This window comes from Typopeltis vanoorti, chromosome 18 (assembly GCF_054136105.1).
Source record: "Typopeltis vanoorti isolate ZY-2024b chromosome 18, IOZ_Tvanoo_1.0, whole genome shotgun sequence".
Lineage (NCBI taxonomy): Eukaryota > Metazoa > Arthropoda > Arachnida > Uropygi > Thelyphonidae > Typopeltis > Typopeltis vanoorti.
The window spans coordinates 43,333,907-43,355,558 of NC_143566.1; the positions used below are offsets into that span (position 1 = coordinate 43,333,907).

At 35.2% G+C, this 21,652-nt stretch overlaps 1 protein-coding gene across 5 annotated transcripts in view; it reads right to left on the reverse strand.

Annotated features, from left to right (window-relative positions):
- Positions 1 to 21,652, reverse strand: part of CYLD (ubiquitin carboxyl-terminal hydrolase CYLD) — a 451,655-nt gene that overhangs the window by 357,184 nt on the left and 72,819 nt on the right. For all 5 annotated transcript variants that reach the window (XM_090407955.1, XM_090407951.1, XM_090407953.1 and 2 more), the window contains one exon: positions 7,261 to 7,411. In XM_090407955.1, coding sequence (XP_090264081.1) covers positions 7,261 to 7,411 — 151 coding nt within the window. The remainder of the gene's footprint in view (positions 1 to 7,260; positions 7,412 to 21,652) is intronic.

Consider the following 21,652-nt stretch of genomic DNA (forward strand, 5'->3'; position numbering starts at 1 on the left):
TTGATGCAAGATGAAATATCAGTAGTGAATTAATTCAGAAATCAATCATTGAGTGAAAGGGTGAATATGAGGCCATCACTGGAAGTTATACAAGGAAAATGTGAGCAGCAGGGTTAGGAGAAAGTTTTATTACTGGAGATTAAAAACAATAGAATGTATTGCTAGTGAACACAGTGAGACTACAAACAGTAAATAAGTGTAAAGCATGGTATGATGAACAATGAGTTAAATAGTAATGACTTCCCATGGTGAGTCTTATGACGTTACTGTGGTCTGATAAATGATGATAACCCCAATTAAAACCTAAAAATATACAAGAAAGCACTATAGTTGACTTCAAGGAATTGTTCTCCATAAAGGCATATGTTTTTTGGGTTTTTTTCCCCATTTCTCTAGCACATTTTTCAGCTTGTGGAATTAGAAAACAGACGCATATAGAGACATACAACTAATTACTAAAATTCTACAGCACACCATACATGTATTAAGAAATATATTGACTGTTTCAAATAAATAAAAAACCCATCGCAACCCTCTTTTTGAAACATTTCTTTGAAACCCCATTTATTTATAACACCTTGTAATGAAATACAAAAGAATAATCAGCTATTTATGACAGTAAATAATTATTATTATTTTCTAATATACATACATGTAACATAAATGTATTTTTTTAATCAATGAGACAACTGAGCTTGGCATTGTTTCATTATGTCCCTTGCGAGAGGTCAGATTGTAGACAGGCTAATCCTCAAATCTTCTTCCAATGTTTCGAGCCACGTGCTATTCTTGTTTTTTTATAGTATTCATTGCAGAAAAGCTAGCTTCACATAAATATGAAGTGGAGAAAGAATGAAGTGTTTCAATTATCTTTTTTGTGATAATGGGCTATTCACTTTGAAGAAACAACCATAATGAAATATTATCTGCTGTTGAATGTTTAAGTTTTAATCCTCTGTCATTTCTTATTTCCGTTAGCTCATCTGTCTTCTGCAGTGTTTAAATTTGCCAACTGACATGCACTTAAACTTAGCCAATCTAAGGATGATACATCAAGTGAGGGAAAATATTTTTCAGTATTTTTGCTAAGCAATATTAAACATTGTAAAATCAGATCTTTAGAAATATATACATGTTAACACAAGAATAATGTTTAATTTGCCAAATATTTCGGTCTGAATATTTGACCATCTTCAGTGGTTACATAGGAATAGTTTTAAAAAACGGGAATACGAACAATTGATTTTAAAGAACGAGCCGCGTGATGTCATATCGCTAAGTATTAGAAGAGTGAACATTTTTAGTCATAATTAAAGATATTAATTCAGAAATTCATATAATAATCTTAAATAACATTAGACTAATATAGGAAATTTACAAAAAAAAAAAAAAAAAAAAAATGAATGTGTTATCCTGATTAAACTTTCCCAAATTTTTGATATAGATATACAGTCATTAGGATTCAAGTTAGGACGTTGAAGTAAGGCCTCCACACTTTCTTTAAATAAACATTCAAATTTGTAGCGACATCTGTGTAGGAGGAGAGTCTTGGACCAAAGGATGTTGTGGTTTGTTTCTAATCCATGCTGAGCTAATCCAGATTTCTCAAGTTTGTTGTGTTGAATTGATGACTGATGCTCTTGAATTCTTTTTTCTATAGAAAATGGTCTGTAACATTCAGACCGAAATATTTGGCAAATTAAACATTATTCTTGTGTTAACGTGTATATATTTCTAATTATTATGTGACAAGTATCGTTAAATATTCAAAATCAGATCTATAAGATAGTTATCCAGTCTGCAATCTTTTGTTCAGCTTAAACATTTCTGCTATGTTTTTTCTTCTGTTTCTTGTTTCCCAAAGCATTAGTTTTTCTTTGAAAACATTGATTTTGTTGGTGCAAGTAAGAATATTTTCATGCTTTCCTTGTACTTTTATTAAGAGTGTTCAAAACTTGAAAAAAATCAGCAAGGAATGCAATCTTATTGCACCACAGCTCATTGCTAAGAAAAGCAGCTAACTCACACTGTTGAGTTGTCAAAAAAGTTAGAAGCTCCTCTTTTAGTTCATAGAACTTTGAAAGAACTCGCCCTCGAGATAAGCATCTCACTTCTGCATACATTTTGCTTGTGAGAAGCTTCCTTGAGGAACATAATGCTTCAAACAATCTCAATTGTAATGGTCCACTTTTGATATAATTAACGATTTTGACCACCTCGTCTAGTATTCTTGTCAGCTCAGGTACTAATGATTTTTGAAACTAATACTTCTCCATTAGAAAACAATGAGTAAAAACAATTCTGGGATTCTTTTGTTGAGCCAGTGTGACAAATCCTTTCACACTTCCAGACATTGAGTGAGCACCATCCATACAAATACTAATACATAATTGTGAGGACAAGTTGTGAGAATTGACATAATTATCAATAACATCAAATATGTCTTGCCCTTTGTTGTTTCTGGGAGTGGTTAACAAAATAAAAACTGTTCTATGTTATCTATATTATAAACAAATCTACTGAATGCTAGAAGTTGAGTTTTTTCAGTGTCAGTTGATTCATCCAGCTGAATGGCAAACATATCGACTTCTTTAATGTGAGCTGTCACTTGCAGCTCAACATCTTGAGACATATCCTGAGTATGTCGACTAACGGTGTTATCTGACATAGGGATTTTTAAAACCTCTTTTTCATATTCCTCACCAAACATGATACAGTAGAATCTGCTTATTGTGATTGTGGATAATATTATCAATCAGCTATTGTTATCAAAATCAGTCAGTCCCAAAACACACCATTTAAAATGAATTAAAAATAACCTGTCTATTATAATCACAGTTCTGGTTATTGTTAACAAAATTCTCAAATGTTTAGCCTTTTGCATCTCAGAATTAAGAACTTTAAAGGTTAATCAGGAGAAAATTTGACAAAGAACATTTGTCGAAATCTGACTTTTGTGTTAATCTTCTTTTAATCTTATTCTTCCGTAAATCTTATATCTTCCAGACAAATGCAGATGGGTATGAATACAGTTAAATTGTGATTTTTTGAGTTAATTTTTGTGCTCTCTTTCAGTAAGTGAATTTGACTTTAAGTGCTCATTAAAACAGCCCTTAGCATTATGGCAGAAACAAGTAAAAAACATCAAAATTTATCTTTTCAAGAAAAGCCAAAAATTTTGGAGTGCTATGATAAGTTCCTAAAATGAGTCAGCGTAGTGTGGCTGTACATTTAAAAATTTCACAACCACTCTTGTGTAAGATCTTAAAAAAACAGATCAAATTGAAACTTCAGCTCTTACTAATGAGAACATGGATCAGAAGAGAGCCCGATCTGATAAGGATACTCCAGTTGAATCAGCATAAAAATTTGGTTTAGTAATTGGAAGTTTATTTTGCACTTGGTTAGACTATAATAAATTTAGTTTAATCCTTTATCCAAGAGTAAGCAAACAAAGTTTGCACCTGAAAATATCTTCAGGACTGAGGTAAGGTGGTGCAATACTAGGCAACTCCGAGCAAAGGTGGACCAAGCTCTCATCACTCCTTGTCTCAGTATCTCCCATAATGCAAAGCACATCTCCTTGCGGACATGTATACCACTATGCATTAAGGGAAGGGCCACTACCCAGACCGGTTTCGACCTTTATTGAGGTCTCGTCAGTGGGAGGTAGACCTAAACATAGAGATACTAAGGCAGAAGCAATAGGAGAGGTCACATTTACCTATACAGGTTGCCAACAGGTGTACCACCTTATTATTGAATTACTCTGGATTTAGAGAAAAATGTTGGAAGTTTATTTTGCACTTGGTTAGACTATAATAAATTTAGTTTAATCCTTTATCTAAGTGTAAGCAAACAAAGTTTGCGCCTGAAAATATCTTCAGGACTGAGGTAAGGTGGTGCAACTTTGAGCAAAGGTGGACCAAGCTCTCATCACTCCTTGTCTCCTGTTGTACACCTGTCGGCAACCTGTATAGGTAAATATGACCTCTCCTATTACTTCTGCCTTAGTATCTCCACGTTTGGGTCTGCCTCCCACTGGCAAGACCTCGACAAAGGTTGAAACCGGTCTGGGTAGTGGCCCTTCCCTTAAAGCATAGCAGTATACATGTCCGCAGATGTGCTTTGCATTATGGGAGATACTGAGACAAGGAGTGATGAGAGCTTGGTCCACCTTCGCTCAGAGTTGCACCACCTTACCTCAGTTCTGAAGATATTTTCAGGCGCAAACATTGTTTGCTTACACTTGGATAAATGATTAAACTAAATTTATTATTGGTTTAGTAATGTTTGTGAAAAGAATGCTTCGATTAATGTGCCCTTGATGTGTCAAAAAGCAGAACTTGCAAAAACAATGGGCAAAGAAAATTCCACTGCAACTGATGGATGGTTTAACAGGTGGAATAAACAAGAGAATATTGTGTACAAGCATATTCATGGTGAAGAAAAAAGTGCTGATTCTTTATAGCTGATGCATGGATTAAGATCAAGTAGCCAAAAATTATTGCTGAATATTCTCCTGAGGATATTTACAATGCAGCTGAAGCAGGACTCTATTTTCGTGCAATGCCTAAGCATACTTATTTGTTTAAAAATGAAAGTACTAAAGGATTTAAATCTTATATGAAAAGTGAGAAATGAGAGCTTCTAGTGATTGGAAAAAGTAAAAAATCCTCAGTGTTTTAAAAGTGTCAAAAGTTTGCCTGTTGACTACTGTTCAAGTGCAAATGCTTTGATGACTAATGCCATTTTCAACAATTCGTTAGTTAAGTGGGATCTTAAATGAAAGCGAAAAACTGTCTTGTTAGTAGATAACTACACTGCGCACACAAACAATTTATTGTTAAAGAACAAAGTAATCTTCTTGCCTTCAAACAATACATTGTTAATCCAACCATGTGACCAAGGCATAATACAAGCTTTTAAAGCTTATTATTGCAGGAAAGTTCATGCCAGAATTCTAACTGAACTTAATTATATAAAAGACCATCTGATGCAAGTGCAATTGCAAAAAAGATTTCCCTTCTTGATGCAATGCATTTGGTAGCAATGGCAGGGAAACAAGTCTCAGAGAAGACGATTGAAAACTGCTTCCAAAAAAGGTGGATATTTAAAAACAAACTCTGAAACTCCTTCTTCTGAAGAATTTGAATATCTTACAAATGAAATTTTTCATAAAACCCCAGAAGGTATGTCAAAAGAAGAAGAATTTGAAAATTGGTTGGATATTGATAACAACGTTGAAGTGGTGGCTATAATAACAGTGTCTGAAATATGTCAAGCTGCTTCCAATGAGAACTTTAAACTAGAAGAAGAAAGTGAACCTAATACAAGTATAGAAGAACAAATTTTAGAAACTCCTCCAACCAATGCCCAGATGCAAGAAGTGCCAGAAGCTCTAAGAATACTTCATCGCAGTGTGCAACATAGAGCAACAAACTTCGAAAGGCATTATGAGTATGAGCAATTTATTCATGAACTATTATATTCAAACACATGATGACAGACAACACTAGATATACGGTTTTAAAATAAATTTTATGTTGTTGCTTATTAAAAAGTTGTTTATAACAAATGATGCAATTTTTATATCCTTTACTTAATGTTATCAGCTGGTTATTGTTATCGAAAAGCCACTGTCCCAAAGCAATAAGCAGTGTCTACTGTATTTGCAATTTTACTGCATGCTGGTGAAATTACAGATTCAGCGATTGTGTGAGATTTTATCTTTTTGGCAACTATTTCAACAACAGTGTAACTTGTTTATTGGGCTTTTTCCAATATTGTCACAAATTTGGTCAATTATTCGTGCCTGGCAAGTTTTATGGAGTACAAGTCTTTTGAAATATTTCGCTGGTTTCTCACACAAGTGGGAATGTTTTAACCAGATATCTCTTCATTTTGCTAAGAACCACTGCTTGATTTGCCAGTTTTTTTGGCCACATATAACATACGTGGGATGCAGTGGATTATCTTCACTTGAAATAAAGCTGAATGACAAATAATCTCTCTCTTGTACTGGCAGACAATTGTTTTAGATGTACTAACATCACGTACTACTTCACTGTCATTTAATTTTCATTTTTTAATTTGAAATGTCCATTTTGAATGGATACTTACAAAAAAATAAAAAAATCATGAATTAACTCTTTTACCAGTTAAAAGAAAATACAGGTATCACTTAAAATTACTGGTCTCATGATGTTTTAAAAGTGCAGCACTCAGAGTTTTCACTAAAATTTAACTCCATTGGCTAGAAAAATGCTCAAATATTTCAGTTGTTCACTGATTAAACCTGTCTCGTCTTTATACTGCACTGACACTAAAGCGTAAGTGCAGCATATGCTATAATTGTTGCACAACTGGAGGAACCCATAAACAAATACAATGATGCATATCTATAATAACAGGTATAATAAATCTATACTATACCAATATAATCATGAATTTTATTCGCTCTTAACAATTCCATTTGATGCAATATAAACATTATGACTCCTCATATACTTTGTAGGTAAAAGGTACAAAAAAAACAACAAACTTCTTTTACATCAATTTTTATTCCTTTATATCAAAATCTTATGGCACACCTATGAACTTCTCACAGCAAACCAGTTGAAAAATTGATCGTGTATTGTGATGTACAGGTTTAGAAATGTACAACCTAGAAAACTGCATAATGCATTTTTGGTGTATTTGCCTTATCTCATTATTGAAAACAGTGGGGGGGGGGAGGCTGATATATATACATATACGGACCATTAAAGATAAACCCTTCACAAATCATATCAACACAGATATCAAGGAGGTGCGTGAATTTCATGGCATGGTGTGAGCACAGCCAATCTGAACTGAATTTCATTTCATGTAATTATCCTCATAACCCATCATTACACTTGACATTTGATAACATACTTTATGCATGGCACTAAAATGCTATAGGTTCTGTAACCTCTTGTATGGGGTAGAAAAAAAAATAATATATAATACACAGTGGATGATCTCTGGCTTGTCCAAAAATTTGAATCTTAGTATAGCAATTGCTTTATTATGCTGCATGCCCCCCCCCCCCCCACACAAAAACGTTTATTAGGTAATTATTAGATAATCTTACTTTCTTTAAGTTTGCCGTATCAGATCATAGTTCATTTAATTTATTAACAAAATGAAACTGTGAGCATATAAATTTCTTAGAATTTTAAAAAGAAACTTCATCTTCCCTATATAATGAATGACAGGAAACTCAGTTACACTTACTTTGCTTTCCTTCACTGTGTTCGAGACATTTATACCCTCGATGATGAAGTCTCAATCTATTAATGGCAACAAATACACCACTATTTCCACAGCAATGAAAATAATGTTTCCCTTTCACACTTCCATCACAAACACCATGTTCAGGATGCAACTATTAATTAAAAATCGAATATATAAATTCAAAGTGCACCATTAAATCGTTCAAAAGCTATATAGTCTAACATTAACTGAAAAATCTTATAATCTAAAAATCAATATTGATCAATAAGATGATCAATTCTTGAATAGTCTGTATACTAAAAAAACTGAATAGATAATAGATACAAGTGAAATTTTATCTACTCTGGTAACATCAATGACAAACTGAATTATGGGTATCTTCCCCCAAATCAGTTAAAAGTCAGAATATTCAGTTAATTACAATGGAGTTGAGTAACAATGTGTTAAGTATTTTAATATTTTTATGCCAGTTGCTTGTGCTCAAGTTTTTAATTTCAGATCAAAGATTTTTTTTTGGGGGGGGGAGGGGAGGAAGTTTAATATATTTGTTAGTTTAGGTTCTGTTTTTTTTTTGTTGTTGTTTTTTAATACCACTCCCACACATAAGAGGCCACAAAGCCTATAGCAATAAATGCCATATGCAGTGTGTGGCTTTCATAAGTACACTATTAGCAGTAAAAATTTTTCCAACCTGATGTCTGTGAAGCCAAAGCAACATTCTTCGCATCTTTAATTTATAGTATAATCAAGTGGAAAAACTTTCAACAGCTAACTATCTCTAATCCAGAGTTATAATAATAAGGTGCGATGCCTTTTGGCAACTCATATATGAAAAATTTGACTTCTTCATTACTTCAACCTTGGTATCACCTCTGGGTCTGGCTTCCACTGATGAGGCCTCAATAAAGGTTGAAACCAGTCTGGGTAGTGACCCTTCCAATAATGCATAGTATTATACATGTCTGCAAGGAGATATGCTTTGCATTATGATATACTAATGCAAGTGATGTGAAGTCATACTACTTTTACCACGAGTTACTCCAATCCTGAAAATACTTCAGGTGCAAACTCTGTTTGCTTACACCTGCATAAAGGATTAAACCAAGTAGAAAGTTTTTTAACTTAGGTATATTATGTTAAAAATACCAAGCAATTTTATAAGCTAGGTTTCCCAAGTAAGCAAACAGACAAGTAAGTCAATTTTGTGCCTGAATAGTTCAAATCTGAGGCAACTCGTGATAAAGGTGGAGTAAGATCCGATCACTTTCCTCAGTATTTCCCCCTAATGCAAAGCACATCTCCTTATGGAGATGTATAATGCTATGCATTAAAGGCAAGGGCCACCACTCAGACCGATTTCGACCTTTACTGAGGTCTCATCAGTGGGAGCCAGACTCAAAAAATGCCAAGGCTGAAGTAATGCAGAGCTCATAAATTTTACCTAAACAAGTTGCCACAAGGTGCTTTAACCTTATTAAATAAAAATCTCAGGATGAGAGTAAGACGTAGAAAGTTTTTTAAATCAGGTATACTATGTTAAAGATACCAAGCAATTTTATAAGCTAGTTTTAATCCTTTTTCCCAAGTAAGCTAACAGACAAGTCAAGTTTGCGCCTGAACACAGTTCAAGTCTAACGCAACTCATGGTAAAGGTGGAGTAAGCTCCCACAAGTTGCCTATGTTCAGGTGTAAACTTGACTTACTTGTCTGTTTGCTTATTTGAGAAAAAGGATTAAAATAAGTACTGATCTCAATAAGTACGGCTGTATTAATGTGATGCAGTCATAAATAAGATGTGCAAGAAATACCAGAGTGCACTTTGATATGCCATTAGCTCCTTTTTAGTCAAAATTTGAATTGTTTCTGGAACAATTTAATTGAGTGATGTGTATTTTACAACTGTAATTTGTTCTATTAAGTGCCAACTTAATAGAACAAATCCATATTATAAATTATTTATTTATTCTGCTCTCCTAATGTTGTTTATATTGTAAAGCACTATTAATGAATAGCCTAACCACCAACCTAAGCACAGGGCTTAACAAATATACTTGCAGTGGTACCAGTTGGCACATAGCTGCAGACTGGACAAATGAGATATGTTTTATTTAATAAAACAATAACTTTCTAAAAAATCTTTTTAACTTTAGAAAACAAAGAAGAACACGTGTCATATAAAGATCCATTACAGTAACAAAAATTAGTGTAATAAATTACATTTTCTATATAATAATTGTGTTTTAATGTTCTTCCCATTCTTATTTATTATTAACATCTGATCTCCATGGAGTCAAAGGACTCATTGCAGGAAGTCCATACTCGCTCATGCAAAAATATTATTGAACTGTGCCTTAAACCTGTTCACAGTTTCTGAACTCACAGGCAATGCATTCCACTCACCAATTACTCTCCATGAAAAGAATCTACTTCTCACTCCCCTGCTCACATCCTCCTTATACAGCTTCCAGTGATGGCCTCTTGTCTCCCTGTGATCTATGAAAAATTTCCTCCCCATTAATCTGGTAAAAAAACCATCACCAACTTATATGTCACAATCATATCTTCTCTTCTATTGACAAGGCTCTGCAAGTTACATTCCCTCAATAACTCCTTGTATTCCAGACCTGACAGTGACTGAGTAAACCTCCTCTGGACCCTCTCCAATACATCCTCATTCCCTTGAAAATCAGGGATCATGGGCACAATAGCCTATATACAGCCTCATCAAAACGATTGCCATCTGTTGTGATGTTCTTACAATTTTTTTTTTATATGTTCTAACAATGTAATTCCTAAACTTCAAATCTCTATCTACCATCACTCCCAGATCTCTCATCTCCTCCACCTTCTTCAAAATTTCCCTATTAATTGTATACTGTGCATCTCAACCTTGCATATCAAATATTAATCCATAAGACCTTGTATTTTACAACATTAAACTAATAGCTCCATTCCTTTTTTCCGTCACACAGTCTATTGAGATCTTCCTGCAAGGCTACAACTACTGGTCTCTATCATATCTCTTCTTTTCCTCATATCCACCAAATTCTATAATCCACATTCCTTCAACCGCTCTGTCTAACTAAGACTCCAGAGTCCCGATATCACTTTGGTCATATGGCTTTGGATCCTCCCTAGTGTTTCTACATCACAATCAAAATTAGGTGACCAAATCTGAGCACAATCATTCCATATGTGGTCTGACCAATGCCTCATATAGAGACACCACCACCTCCTTATCCCTACTTGTCAGTGTACTTTTTATCATATCAGCGATACAATGTGAGGTCTTTGCAACACTTGCAATGTGCCCTCGGAACTTCAACTTCAGTCCACTGATTACATCACTCCAAGATCCCCAATATCACCCACTTCTTCCTGCAGTACATCTCCAATAGTATAGTATGTAGCCTTATATCTGTGTATCTCAAAGTGTAATACCTTGCATTTACTAATACTAAAACTGCAATCCAACTCATTTGACCAAGCTAAAAGTCTATTCAAATCTTACTGTAGAGAATTAACATCAACAATACTCCTGATAATTCTACCTGACTTTGCATCATCAGCAAACATTTGAAGATCCCCAATCAATCCACATAAAATATCATTAATGAATATGTTAAACAGTAGATGCCCAAGAACAGAATCCTTAGGCATGCACTGACACCTCCCTTTTCTGAGACACTGCTCCATCATACAAAAGTTACTGGTATCAGTCAGAAAGCCAATCTTCAATCCATCTAACCAATCTGTTACCCAATACTATCTTTTGTAGCTTATATACCAATCTGTTAAGTGGCAATCTATCAAATGCCTTTGCAAAGTCCAAGAAAATCACTGTATATTCATGAATCTTAATCATTACATTTATGGAATTCCTACTGACTTAATATGATATATCATTACAAAAATAGGTTTTGAGCAAGTACATTTTTTGCATAATTTGTAAAGCCCTGCCTAAGCCTATGATATGATTGTGTATTGTCTAAAGCAGATAGCCCACAATGAGTCTCATGATTACTCCATGGAGGTCTCCTGACTAATAATAACTTAAATGTTAAGTTCAGAATGAAAATGGAATTAATCAGTAAAAATTCTAGTAATGGAAAGAGAACATTGTTACCTCCCATTGTGGAATGGGAGGTAACAATGGTGAAGTGAAACGTGCCTTGGCCTTTTAGAAATACATTAGTTAATTATTTTTTAATTGCATTTTGGGTACTTCATTATTTCATTTTATTCAGTCTATAGCTAAGTATATTGTTTATAGCAACATATTCAGTTATCTGTCGATAATGTAAAGTTGGAAAGAATTATGTAAAAAAATTATTTGATGTTCTTCCAACTAGATTACAAACAGGCACACTGGTGTAAGGTGACTGAGGCCAGTATATTAGTGAATGTAGAGGAGAAGAAATTCTAGACTGAAGACTGCAGTAAGATATTCATGAAGACTACGGATATCAGTGCTACAATGTTATAATGATACTGACAAGTTTCAACAAACAAGCGAATATTATCTCAGGATCAATATGGAGTCACATGACTCATTATAGGAGATTTGCTTTAGACACCTTGAATTCCACTTCTTAAACTTATTGACTCCCTACAGTAAAAACACCCTTTCAAGCAATGCATTCCATATGCCTACTATTCTCCCTTCCCCTTGCAAATAAAATAAATACTCACACTTCCTTGCACAACTTATAGGGATGGGCCTTTGTACTCTCTCACTCTCTTCCCTTGCTATACGTGTTGAATATTCCCAAAGTCCATCTTAGAATATTACTGAGAAGATGAAGCAGAAAACACAGCACTTCATCTGTGAAGTGCTGTATAATGAACTTTTTAACCCCAACTTCTTGTAGTGGCATGATTCCAGAAAAGGATTCTGGCAAAGTCAGAATTCTGTTGAAGGAAACACAAACAAAAAACAATGTGGTAGATTATCTTCACTGCCTGATGAAGTGGCACCCTACTCATTAGGGAACTAATGTGCCTGATGCCATGTTTGTTCTGTAGAGCAGGAATTTCAAGTTTTTTCCAACCCACCCACCCACCCCTTTTTTTCATGCAGCATGAGTGATTGCAAGGATTTGTCAAACAGACGTTGAGAAAAAACCTCTTCCATTTGACAGGACAGTACCCTGTCAAGTGTCATCTCCATCCAAGAGGTTAACTATTATAGATCTCTACCTGAGATCCATAATGTTAACTTAGGGATGGACCTTTGTACTCTCTCCCCTTTGAAGATAAGGCTCTAATCTTTTCCATCTCACAGTTAGTATCCTGTCTGTAGATATATATGTTCATGGGGCTGGTTTGCCTGTTTTGAGGGATGAAAAACCTGAGTTTCCAGAAGAAAAACAAACTTCCACATCCACGCAAGATTGACTAACTCACCTTTGACTGAAAAGCTTCAATAAAGGTTCCTTGAGTCACAAACGAATATTCAGAGTAAACTGAGCTACAGAGAGTCCTCATTCAAGAGTACACAAGCAAAATAGTTCAGCAGACAAGCTGTTATAATAGTGCCTTACAGATGATACATAGTTGTGCTGCCACATACTCTACTAGAACATTCTAGTGAGGAGTCCAAGTAGTGGCATGTTGAGGGGAACTGTCAAGATCAAATACTGAAACATGAAAGTTAAATCATTGAGCTAGAGGTGCACAACATATATCTTCTCCTAGCCGTGTCAACCTCAACTTACCATGGAATGGCCTGTTTCTACAAACCTGTTTCTCTTGCCAGAGCCCTGGCAAGACAAGCATTGCACCTTATAAGTTGGAAGAAATGCCAACTGGACATCTTGGTCATAATCAAGCAAAAGCCAATGCTTGATAATCAAGCAAAAACCATTAGTGACATGGCTGCTGCCATGTTTCATCTCCAAAATAGGGTCACTTTCTTTCCTGCCTTTCTTCATACATGCAATGCAGTGTATGTCACTGCTGAGCAAGCTCAACATATTGTAATTAACTTAAGAATCAGCATCTTCTCCTTTCAGGGCACAGCAGTAAAGTGCTTCTGCAGGCTTGCCACCAAATAGTACACAGGACTAAACTTGATAGTAACATGTCAAGACACTTCCTGATCAGCTGATTAGTAAACTGCTGCTTATTCTGCCAGGTCATGTCTAAAGAGAAAGTATAGCAGTGGAAGGGCACTGTCAAAGGCCACAGCTGGAAATCTGGGCATTCCCTTTGTGGGAGTTGAGCCCACAATTCCTTCAACCCAGATGCATGCTCCTACTTTCTCACAAACCATAAAAAAAACGTAATAAATAACAGTAAAACTGTGTATTAAAAAAATCATAAAAATAACAAAATTTCATGCATAATAAAACACTTCCACATCGACCTCACCAACATTCAGGACCTCAATGCAAACAATAATGGCATCCACCACTCATAGGCATAAAAACCCAACTGGCATCTTCTACAAGTACAGCTCACCTCAATTATCCAAATTACATTATTCATGATGCCTTCCATAAGAAGCAGGGAACATGTGCTTTTGTCAGATCTGACATTCCATGCCAAATATTACTAAACCATGAATCCCTTCTACAGATCTGATCTGGCTCAAGATTTCCTTGCCTCACTTTGTTATCTTTTTGCTGTACTCCTAATTATTATTATATGGGTATCTCTACTGACTTCTTTCATTATTTATTTCCTAATGCTAATTTTTCATGGAGTCTAATTACTCGAACATATTGCAAATGTTTATAATTCAAACTGGATCCTCTTCTCTAACTTCACAGATCACACAGAAAAAGAAGCTAAACTATTTGTTATCAGTGATGATCTAACACGAACTGTTTACATACTTACCAGAATACTAGACAATCCCCATCATCATTTATGAATGCCTGAGATGGTAGTGATGTGACAATCTTGAAACTTCTAGTATAAAGACCACATGAAGAATATTAATATAAAAAAAAATCTTTATTCGTTTTTATTAGTTAAAGATGAAGAAAATATGTTATGTTCTATCATTTTGCATTACGGTTTATGCCAATAAAAATACAATGGCTGGCTACATCCCAAATTGTCAGAGCATCTCCCCGTTCATTCAATATCTGGGTAGACTAGTTAACAGAGTGCCTCATGAGAAGTTGAGGATTGGATGTTAGGTCAGAAGCCTTGGTGAGCTCTCCACATTCTTTAAAATGCTATGCCGAGGTCTCCTCCTACTTATCTAGCTTTAACCCTTAAGCACCCCCCCCCCCCCCACTCCCATGCTCTGATCAGCACATCCAAGGTATCTGCTCAAATCCTAGAAGATAATGAAAATGGTGTCAGGCTCTACAATGTTGGTTGAAGGAGAGACTGAGCATGTACAAACTACTGCAGAATTTGGTGGACAGAATATGGGGGTAGGGGCATGATTCAAGCATTTAAACTGTTGAGAGGTATTACTGAGATTTTTCACAGAGTAGAACAAGAAGAAGGAACAAGGGGTCATGAAAGGAAGCTGCAAAAGATAGTAGTGAGTAAAAGAGTAAGATATAGCTTTTTGCATGAAGTATTACTGGACAATGGAATGCATTGTCTGATAGTGTTGAACAACCAAGACAGTGAACATAAGTCTAGTTACTCCATGGCAGTCTTGAATAATAAAAATAATAATAAAATTTATCTTTACATCTAAGAGTCTCAGTCAGTTTCAATAAAGCCCTCTGGTTGAAAAGACCTGCATTTGAATGCCTTCTAGGATGTGAAGAATCTTTATCAGGGATTTACAATTGAGGATGATTTCTCTCACAGAATTTGGATTTTTCATTCTATAACCAAGCAAACTGGCCAGGAGAATACACACAGAAATATATGTTTAAGAAATAAAAACTGTCTGTCCACAGGTAAGAGAACTATAGCTGGCAGAGTGCCAAGAGTCAATTCATGTTGAAGGGGAGAAAGGAATAAGAGATGTAACCAACACGCAAAATCATGTGCTTTCTTGTCTGTCACTGTACTAGCTTGATTTTTGTTGTCACCTTTTTTTTGTAGCGAATTTTTTCATATTTATTTGTATGATGGATCCAGTATTGTCAACAAGTTCTGGTGTTAAATCTTTCAGTAATGCTTTTTAGAAAGCAGTCTCCTCGTTCCAATTTCTCAGGCCACAAAATGTGCAAGTGAAATTGTGGGCATATCGAAGTCAACTGTTAAAAGAATTCAAAGGAAATCGAAAGGTGAAGAGAAGCCAAAATTTAAATCTCCTTAAAATTACCAGAGAAAGAAAACCATCAAAAACATAGCTTTGAATGATTTTGATGTAGAGTTATAAGAAGAACTATTCATGAATTTCATGCCATTGAGAAATGAGTTTTTTACTGAATTCAAATTTACTTTACAAAGCTAATTCAACAACTGGAGATTACATGGGCAAATGAATTCTGTGATCTTTAAAAAAAGTGGGCAGAGGAAAGGCTAATTCCAAATATTCATAAAAATGCAGGTTGTTATAATTGATAATGCTCCATATCACTCTATCCAATTAAACAAAGTTCCAAATTCTTCTAATAGGAAGCAAGTCATTATGGATTGGCTCTCTGCAAATAACATTTCTCATTCCTCAGATATGCAAAAAATTGAACTGCTCAACTTGATGAAAAGAAACTCACAGAAAACTAAACTATCTAAATTCAACATGATGCTCAAAGAGCATGGATTCCTAGCTTTGAGACTACTACCATATTATTATTAAGAGAGAACTCCAGGGAGTCGGAGACTCATTGAGGGAGGCCACATACTATATGCACCAGCTATCATACTTATTCTTGAATTCATTCACACTGCTTGCACTCACAGCATCCAATGGCAATCCATTCCAATCATGCACCATCCTATGAGAGAAAAATCTAGCCCTCACCCCTTCTTAGTGGCACTCATACTCAGCTTCCAAGGATGCCTTCTTGTCCTTTCTCCACCCTCCATAAATTGAAAAATCCCATCAATTGAAATCCTGTATGACGCTTTTAAAAGTTTGTAAGTTTCAATCATATCACTCCTCTTTCTCCTGTTTGCCAGTGTCTGCAGTCTACAAATTCTCAATCTGTCTTCATAATTAGTATTCCACAATCCCGATATCATTTTTAACACTCTCATTTGCACTTTCTCTCTCTCTCTCTCCAATATATCAGAATCACAATGGAAACCACGAGATCAGAACTGCACACAATAGTCCAAGTGAGATCTTATCAAGGCCTTGTAAAGAGGCAAAATGACATCCTTATCTTAACATATGAATGTCCATTTCAGCATTGCAATTATCTTTTGAGTTGTATTTGCAATCTTTGTTACATGGGAACTGAACTTCAACTTCCTATCTACTAACACTCCAAGATCCGTAGCCTCATCAGTTTCTTCAAACATAATCTCACCAATATAATACAACACTGGATATCTAATAATGCCGAAGTGAGTGACTTTACATTTACTGACATCCATTTTCCTATGTCCACAATTCCTGCCTATTCAAATCATTCTGCAAGTACTGCTTATCAGCTGCATTCCTGATTAATTACTCTACCAATCTTTATATAATCAGCAAATAACCGTATGTCGTTTATCAAATCCTTTGCAATATCATTAATGTATAGATTGAACAACAGTGGACCAAGCACTGATCCTTGTAGTACACCATTGGTTATTTATTATTATTATTAATCTTTGTACTGGTTATGGGCAGTATTACCCTTAAATCATGTCCACACTTGATATATGCCTAAGCCTTTAAAAGTGTTTTACCTATGCCTGTTCTAGTTATCATTGTAGTCATTCTCTGGTGGCAACGCTATGCCACTAGTGTGCCCTGTAGGGCTCTCAAGGAAAGAACTTTTATATCCTTCTGCATAAGCCCAAGCTGTTTTAAGTTCTTATAGCTATCTGCGCTCCATACGCCATGTAAAGAGATGGTGGCACTGGTAAACCTCGGAGTTGCCCCATGCTCCTCCCATATCTTACTAACTAGATCTTCTTATTAGTTATTCTTATAACAGTTTACCTTATTATTATGGCTATAGGCTAGTGGGTGCCCTATTCCCACCACTGGGCATCAACTACCCAAACCTCACTAATCTCTTTTAATCACTAAGTCTGGCTTATGCAAACCTGCGGAGGTCCTATAATGTGGTTCCACTGCAGCCTCCCAACCTTTGTTCTTAAAGTGGTTGTTCAGAATGGAGACCATGGCGTCGTGCCTCCGCATGCGGACCCCCATGGGTGCGGAAGCAACACTGGGCTATATGAGATAATGTCTCACTGTAGTGGCAGCTAGCCCTACAGTTTGAGTCCTTACTACCCCATCAAGCTGTGAAGGCTCAAGTGGGCAGGGCATTGATCCTCGTCCTGATAAGATCAATATACTCGAACCCAGGGAGGAGTCTGGTGTCATCCCTTACTAAATCATGCTGGGGAGGCACCAGATATGACTCTTTTAAAGGAGCACCATCTTAAATCTTGCAGACTCACATCCCCCATATACTATTTTTTGATATCTGTCAGTCAGCCATCCTCTTATCCACACTAATATTCTATAACCCAAACTCATAATCTCCAGTTTATGCAACAGTCTACCATGCAGTATTCTGTCAAAAGCAAAATCAAAAAGTATCATGGTGTATCCAAACCCTTTGTCTAGTTCACTGGTAGCATTGTTATAGAATGTGAGAAGTTGCTAAAACATGACCTTCTCTTAGTTAACCCATGTCGCTCATTGCAAAACAGAGATTCACTGTCAATCCATTTCTGAATGCAAGCCCTAACCAATTTTTCCAAAATCTAATTGGTTGATAGTTAGATAGATCAGTCTTGGCACAACCCTTGTGCAATGGAATTACCATACATTCTTTCCATTCCTCATATTAAACAGCCTGGTCACAGGAATAGTCAGGTCAGCTGAACACTCTTTTAGAACACGTGCTGATATCGCATCAGCAGTCCCTATTACTGAATTCTTATTCAGTTTGTGCAAGAGCTCTAATACCTCATACACCTGAGTTTCTTCATCCAGTGAAGAGGTAGCAGTGAGCTCAATGTTGCATGCACCAGATTGATAGCTTTTAACAAATCATCATAATGATATTAATATCATATCATCATTATGATATTAATGCTATCGAGTATGTTTGGATAGAAGCACATTTGTGATTGCAGTGTAACTGGGGATGATATGTCAAACCCTTTTAAGTTATCAGAACAGGAGATTAAAATTATTACATTTCAAAACTGGGAAATTACTCTCATGTTGCCTCATTGTAAAATATGTATTGAGAAAGAGACGGAATTATCAAAAAATTATGCAAACCTCTAGTGATTAAGGTAAGTGAAAGTGATGGTGATTCGACCACTGATTCAGATGACTATGAAGATTAAAAAGATTTAATAAAAGTATTTTTTTCAAAATTTTATACATAGCTTTGTTAGAGTCACAACAAGTCATAAATAATTAATCGGCTTAGAACATTAAAGTCTCTGCGTTCTCTCAACTATAATTTTAAAATGACTACATGTATTTGAAAAAATTTGTTTTTCTGTATTATTATTATTATTATTTTTATACAAAACTTTCTTAAAAATTAATTTTCCTTACAATATTTTTTATTTTATACCTTTTTTTAAAATTTTGTTAAAACTAACATAAAATTTTCCAACTGTTATACAAGCAAAATAGTTACTACTTTAAAAACTAGAATGTTCATAAAAAAATAGCTAATTTTCCAATGTAATAATAAACAAATTTATCCCAAAAGAAGAAGTGATTACCCTATTATCAGAATAGATCCACCGTCTTCTGTCATGCATAGAAATGTGAAGGGTTCTCTCATCTACAGTCAAACACTAACCAGTTTATCCCAAAAAAAATTATGGTTACAAAAGCAAATCTGAGTAGACCGTGGGCCTTAAGATCCTGTAAATGTTGCAGATTATTATCTTTTTGAAGATGTAAGAGTGCAAAGCAATGTATCTGGAGTACAACCGGTGGAGTGAATGAATGAGAAGTTAATGCCTCAAGAAATCTCAGTGAAGAACTCCAGAATTATGCACAACCAGAACAATTCCAATGATTGTTCATTTTTTGGAGCAACTCAACAACAAGTAGAGATTTCTGTCTGTACACATGTAACAATTCATCTCTAGTTGGATGATTTTGCATGTAATTTGGGATTTGTGATAAAATTTGTTGAAAAAAAACAGAAATCTTTACTGCTGTTTCAGAGACTTTAAGAAAGCATTTGACTCAATAGCAGAAATAAACTGTCTGAAAGTTTAGAACAAAAAAATAAAATGAACAAAATACTCAATATCATCCTTCTGTACTATAAAAATACTATGGCAACAATAAAATTTGGAGCAGTTGAAACATCTGAGGTACCAACTGAGAGAAGTGTCATGCAGGGATATACACTTTCATCATGTCTGTTTAACTGAAAGAATCTATTCCAGAAAACATGGGAATAACTGTGAATGGACAAAATTTACATCATATAAAATATGCAGATAATATAGTATTATTTACAGATAATGAGGCCTATAAATATATGACTAAAAACCTATATAAACAGTAAAAACTAATGCAATGCAGATAAATTTAGCAACACCAAAACAATGGCAATAGGCAGAAATGGGGGAAGAACCTGACTTAGAAGTGGAAGGTAATAAACTGGAAAACGTTAACAAATTCAATTACTTAGGCAGATTGATCACAGACAGGCTAAAGAAACTGAAGAAATTATTAAACCCATAATAAATCTAGGGTGGTCAACTATGACTAAATAAATACATAATACATATCTCTTAAAATATATACGTCTCCAAAGAACTTAAAATCAAAGCATATAGTTTAATAGTACTCGCAACATTGCTTTATGATGCAGAGATGTCCATAATGAAATAGAAAGAACAAAGATTGACAAGCTTTGAAAACAAATGCTTGAAGAAAATAAATAAAAAATCACAGACTGAAATGAGAACCAAAACATCAGAGAAGAATTACACTACAATATTTCAATAATAAAAAAGAATAAAAAAAAATATATCAGTTACAGTGGCATGGTACGGACATATGAAGAGAATGTCTACTAAAATGTTTCCTTAAATTCTCAACAATAGAAGTTTTTTTTGATGTTAATGGCACTTGTGACATGGGTAACATTTACTAAAAACTGATGTTCATAAGAATTAAGGATAATTATAATATTTCAGCATAAAACTGTGGAGATACTTAATGAGCAGTTCATAAAGGACTTTCATTCTTGTGAATGTGACATCATGGAGACAATGAAAGCAGATGATGATGGGAAGGAAAGAGTGACTGTAAGTGAGCAAGAGGTGTATGGGGAATTGAGCAAACTTGATGTTGATAAGGCTGTGGGACTTGATAATATATCACCACGTATTCTGAAGGAATGTGCCAGGAAGTTGACATCTGCCTTAACATATATTTTTAATAGGAGTCTTCTTGCACTGGGTCGAGTTCCAAAGCAATGGAAGGAGAGCAAGACTGTGCCACTTCATAAGGGAGGTGATAGAACTCAAGCATCAAATTGGGATGATAGAACTCAAAGGATGAACTATGAAGATTTTGGACAAACTTTGGATTATAGGTCTATCTGTGTGTTAGGTGTTGTGGTTAAGTTATTGGAGCAGCTGCTGAGAACTGGGATCCAGAAGTGGGTTGACAACAATGGTATTATCTTTGATGGACAGCATAGATTTGCTAAACGGAGGTCATGCTTTAGTAATCTACTTACTTATTACAATAAGGTGACAGCTTCCTTGGACAGAGGAGAGGGATACACAGCAGTATACTTAGATTTTGGGAAGGCTTTTGATAGATTATCACATGATAAGTTGATAGTCAAACTAGAGTAGATGGGGTTGGATATTAGATTAGTGCATTGGATCGGAGACTGTCTATCTGATAGGTATCAGCAAGTTATGTATGAGGGGAGCAACATCCAGGAAGAGGAAAGTCAGTGGTGTGCCTCAGGGGGTCTGTTTTAGGGCCATTGCTGTTTAACCTGTAGGTTAAATGATATTGGCAAAGATTTGGATGGGGATATTCAGTTGTTTGTAGATGATGCAAAGTTGGGATGAATTATGAAGAGTAGAGAAGATGTTGTGACCTTACAAGAAGACTTGAATAAATTGAATGGGCACAGAAATGGAGATGTGAGTTCAAAGTTGCAAAATGTAAGGGTTTAAAATTTGGGAAACAAAGATGGGATGTAGAATTTATGCTTGGTGGGGATATAATGTTGGAGATGGAGAAAATAAGAGATCTTGTGGGTGATAGCAGATAAGGATCTGAAATTTATTGGACACATTGCCAAAATTGTGAGGACAACACAAAGAATTCTGGGAATGATGCAGA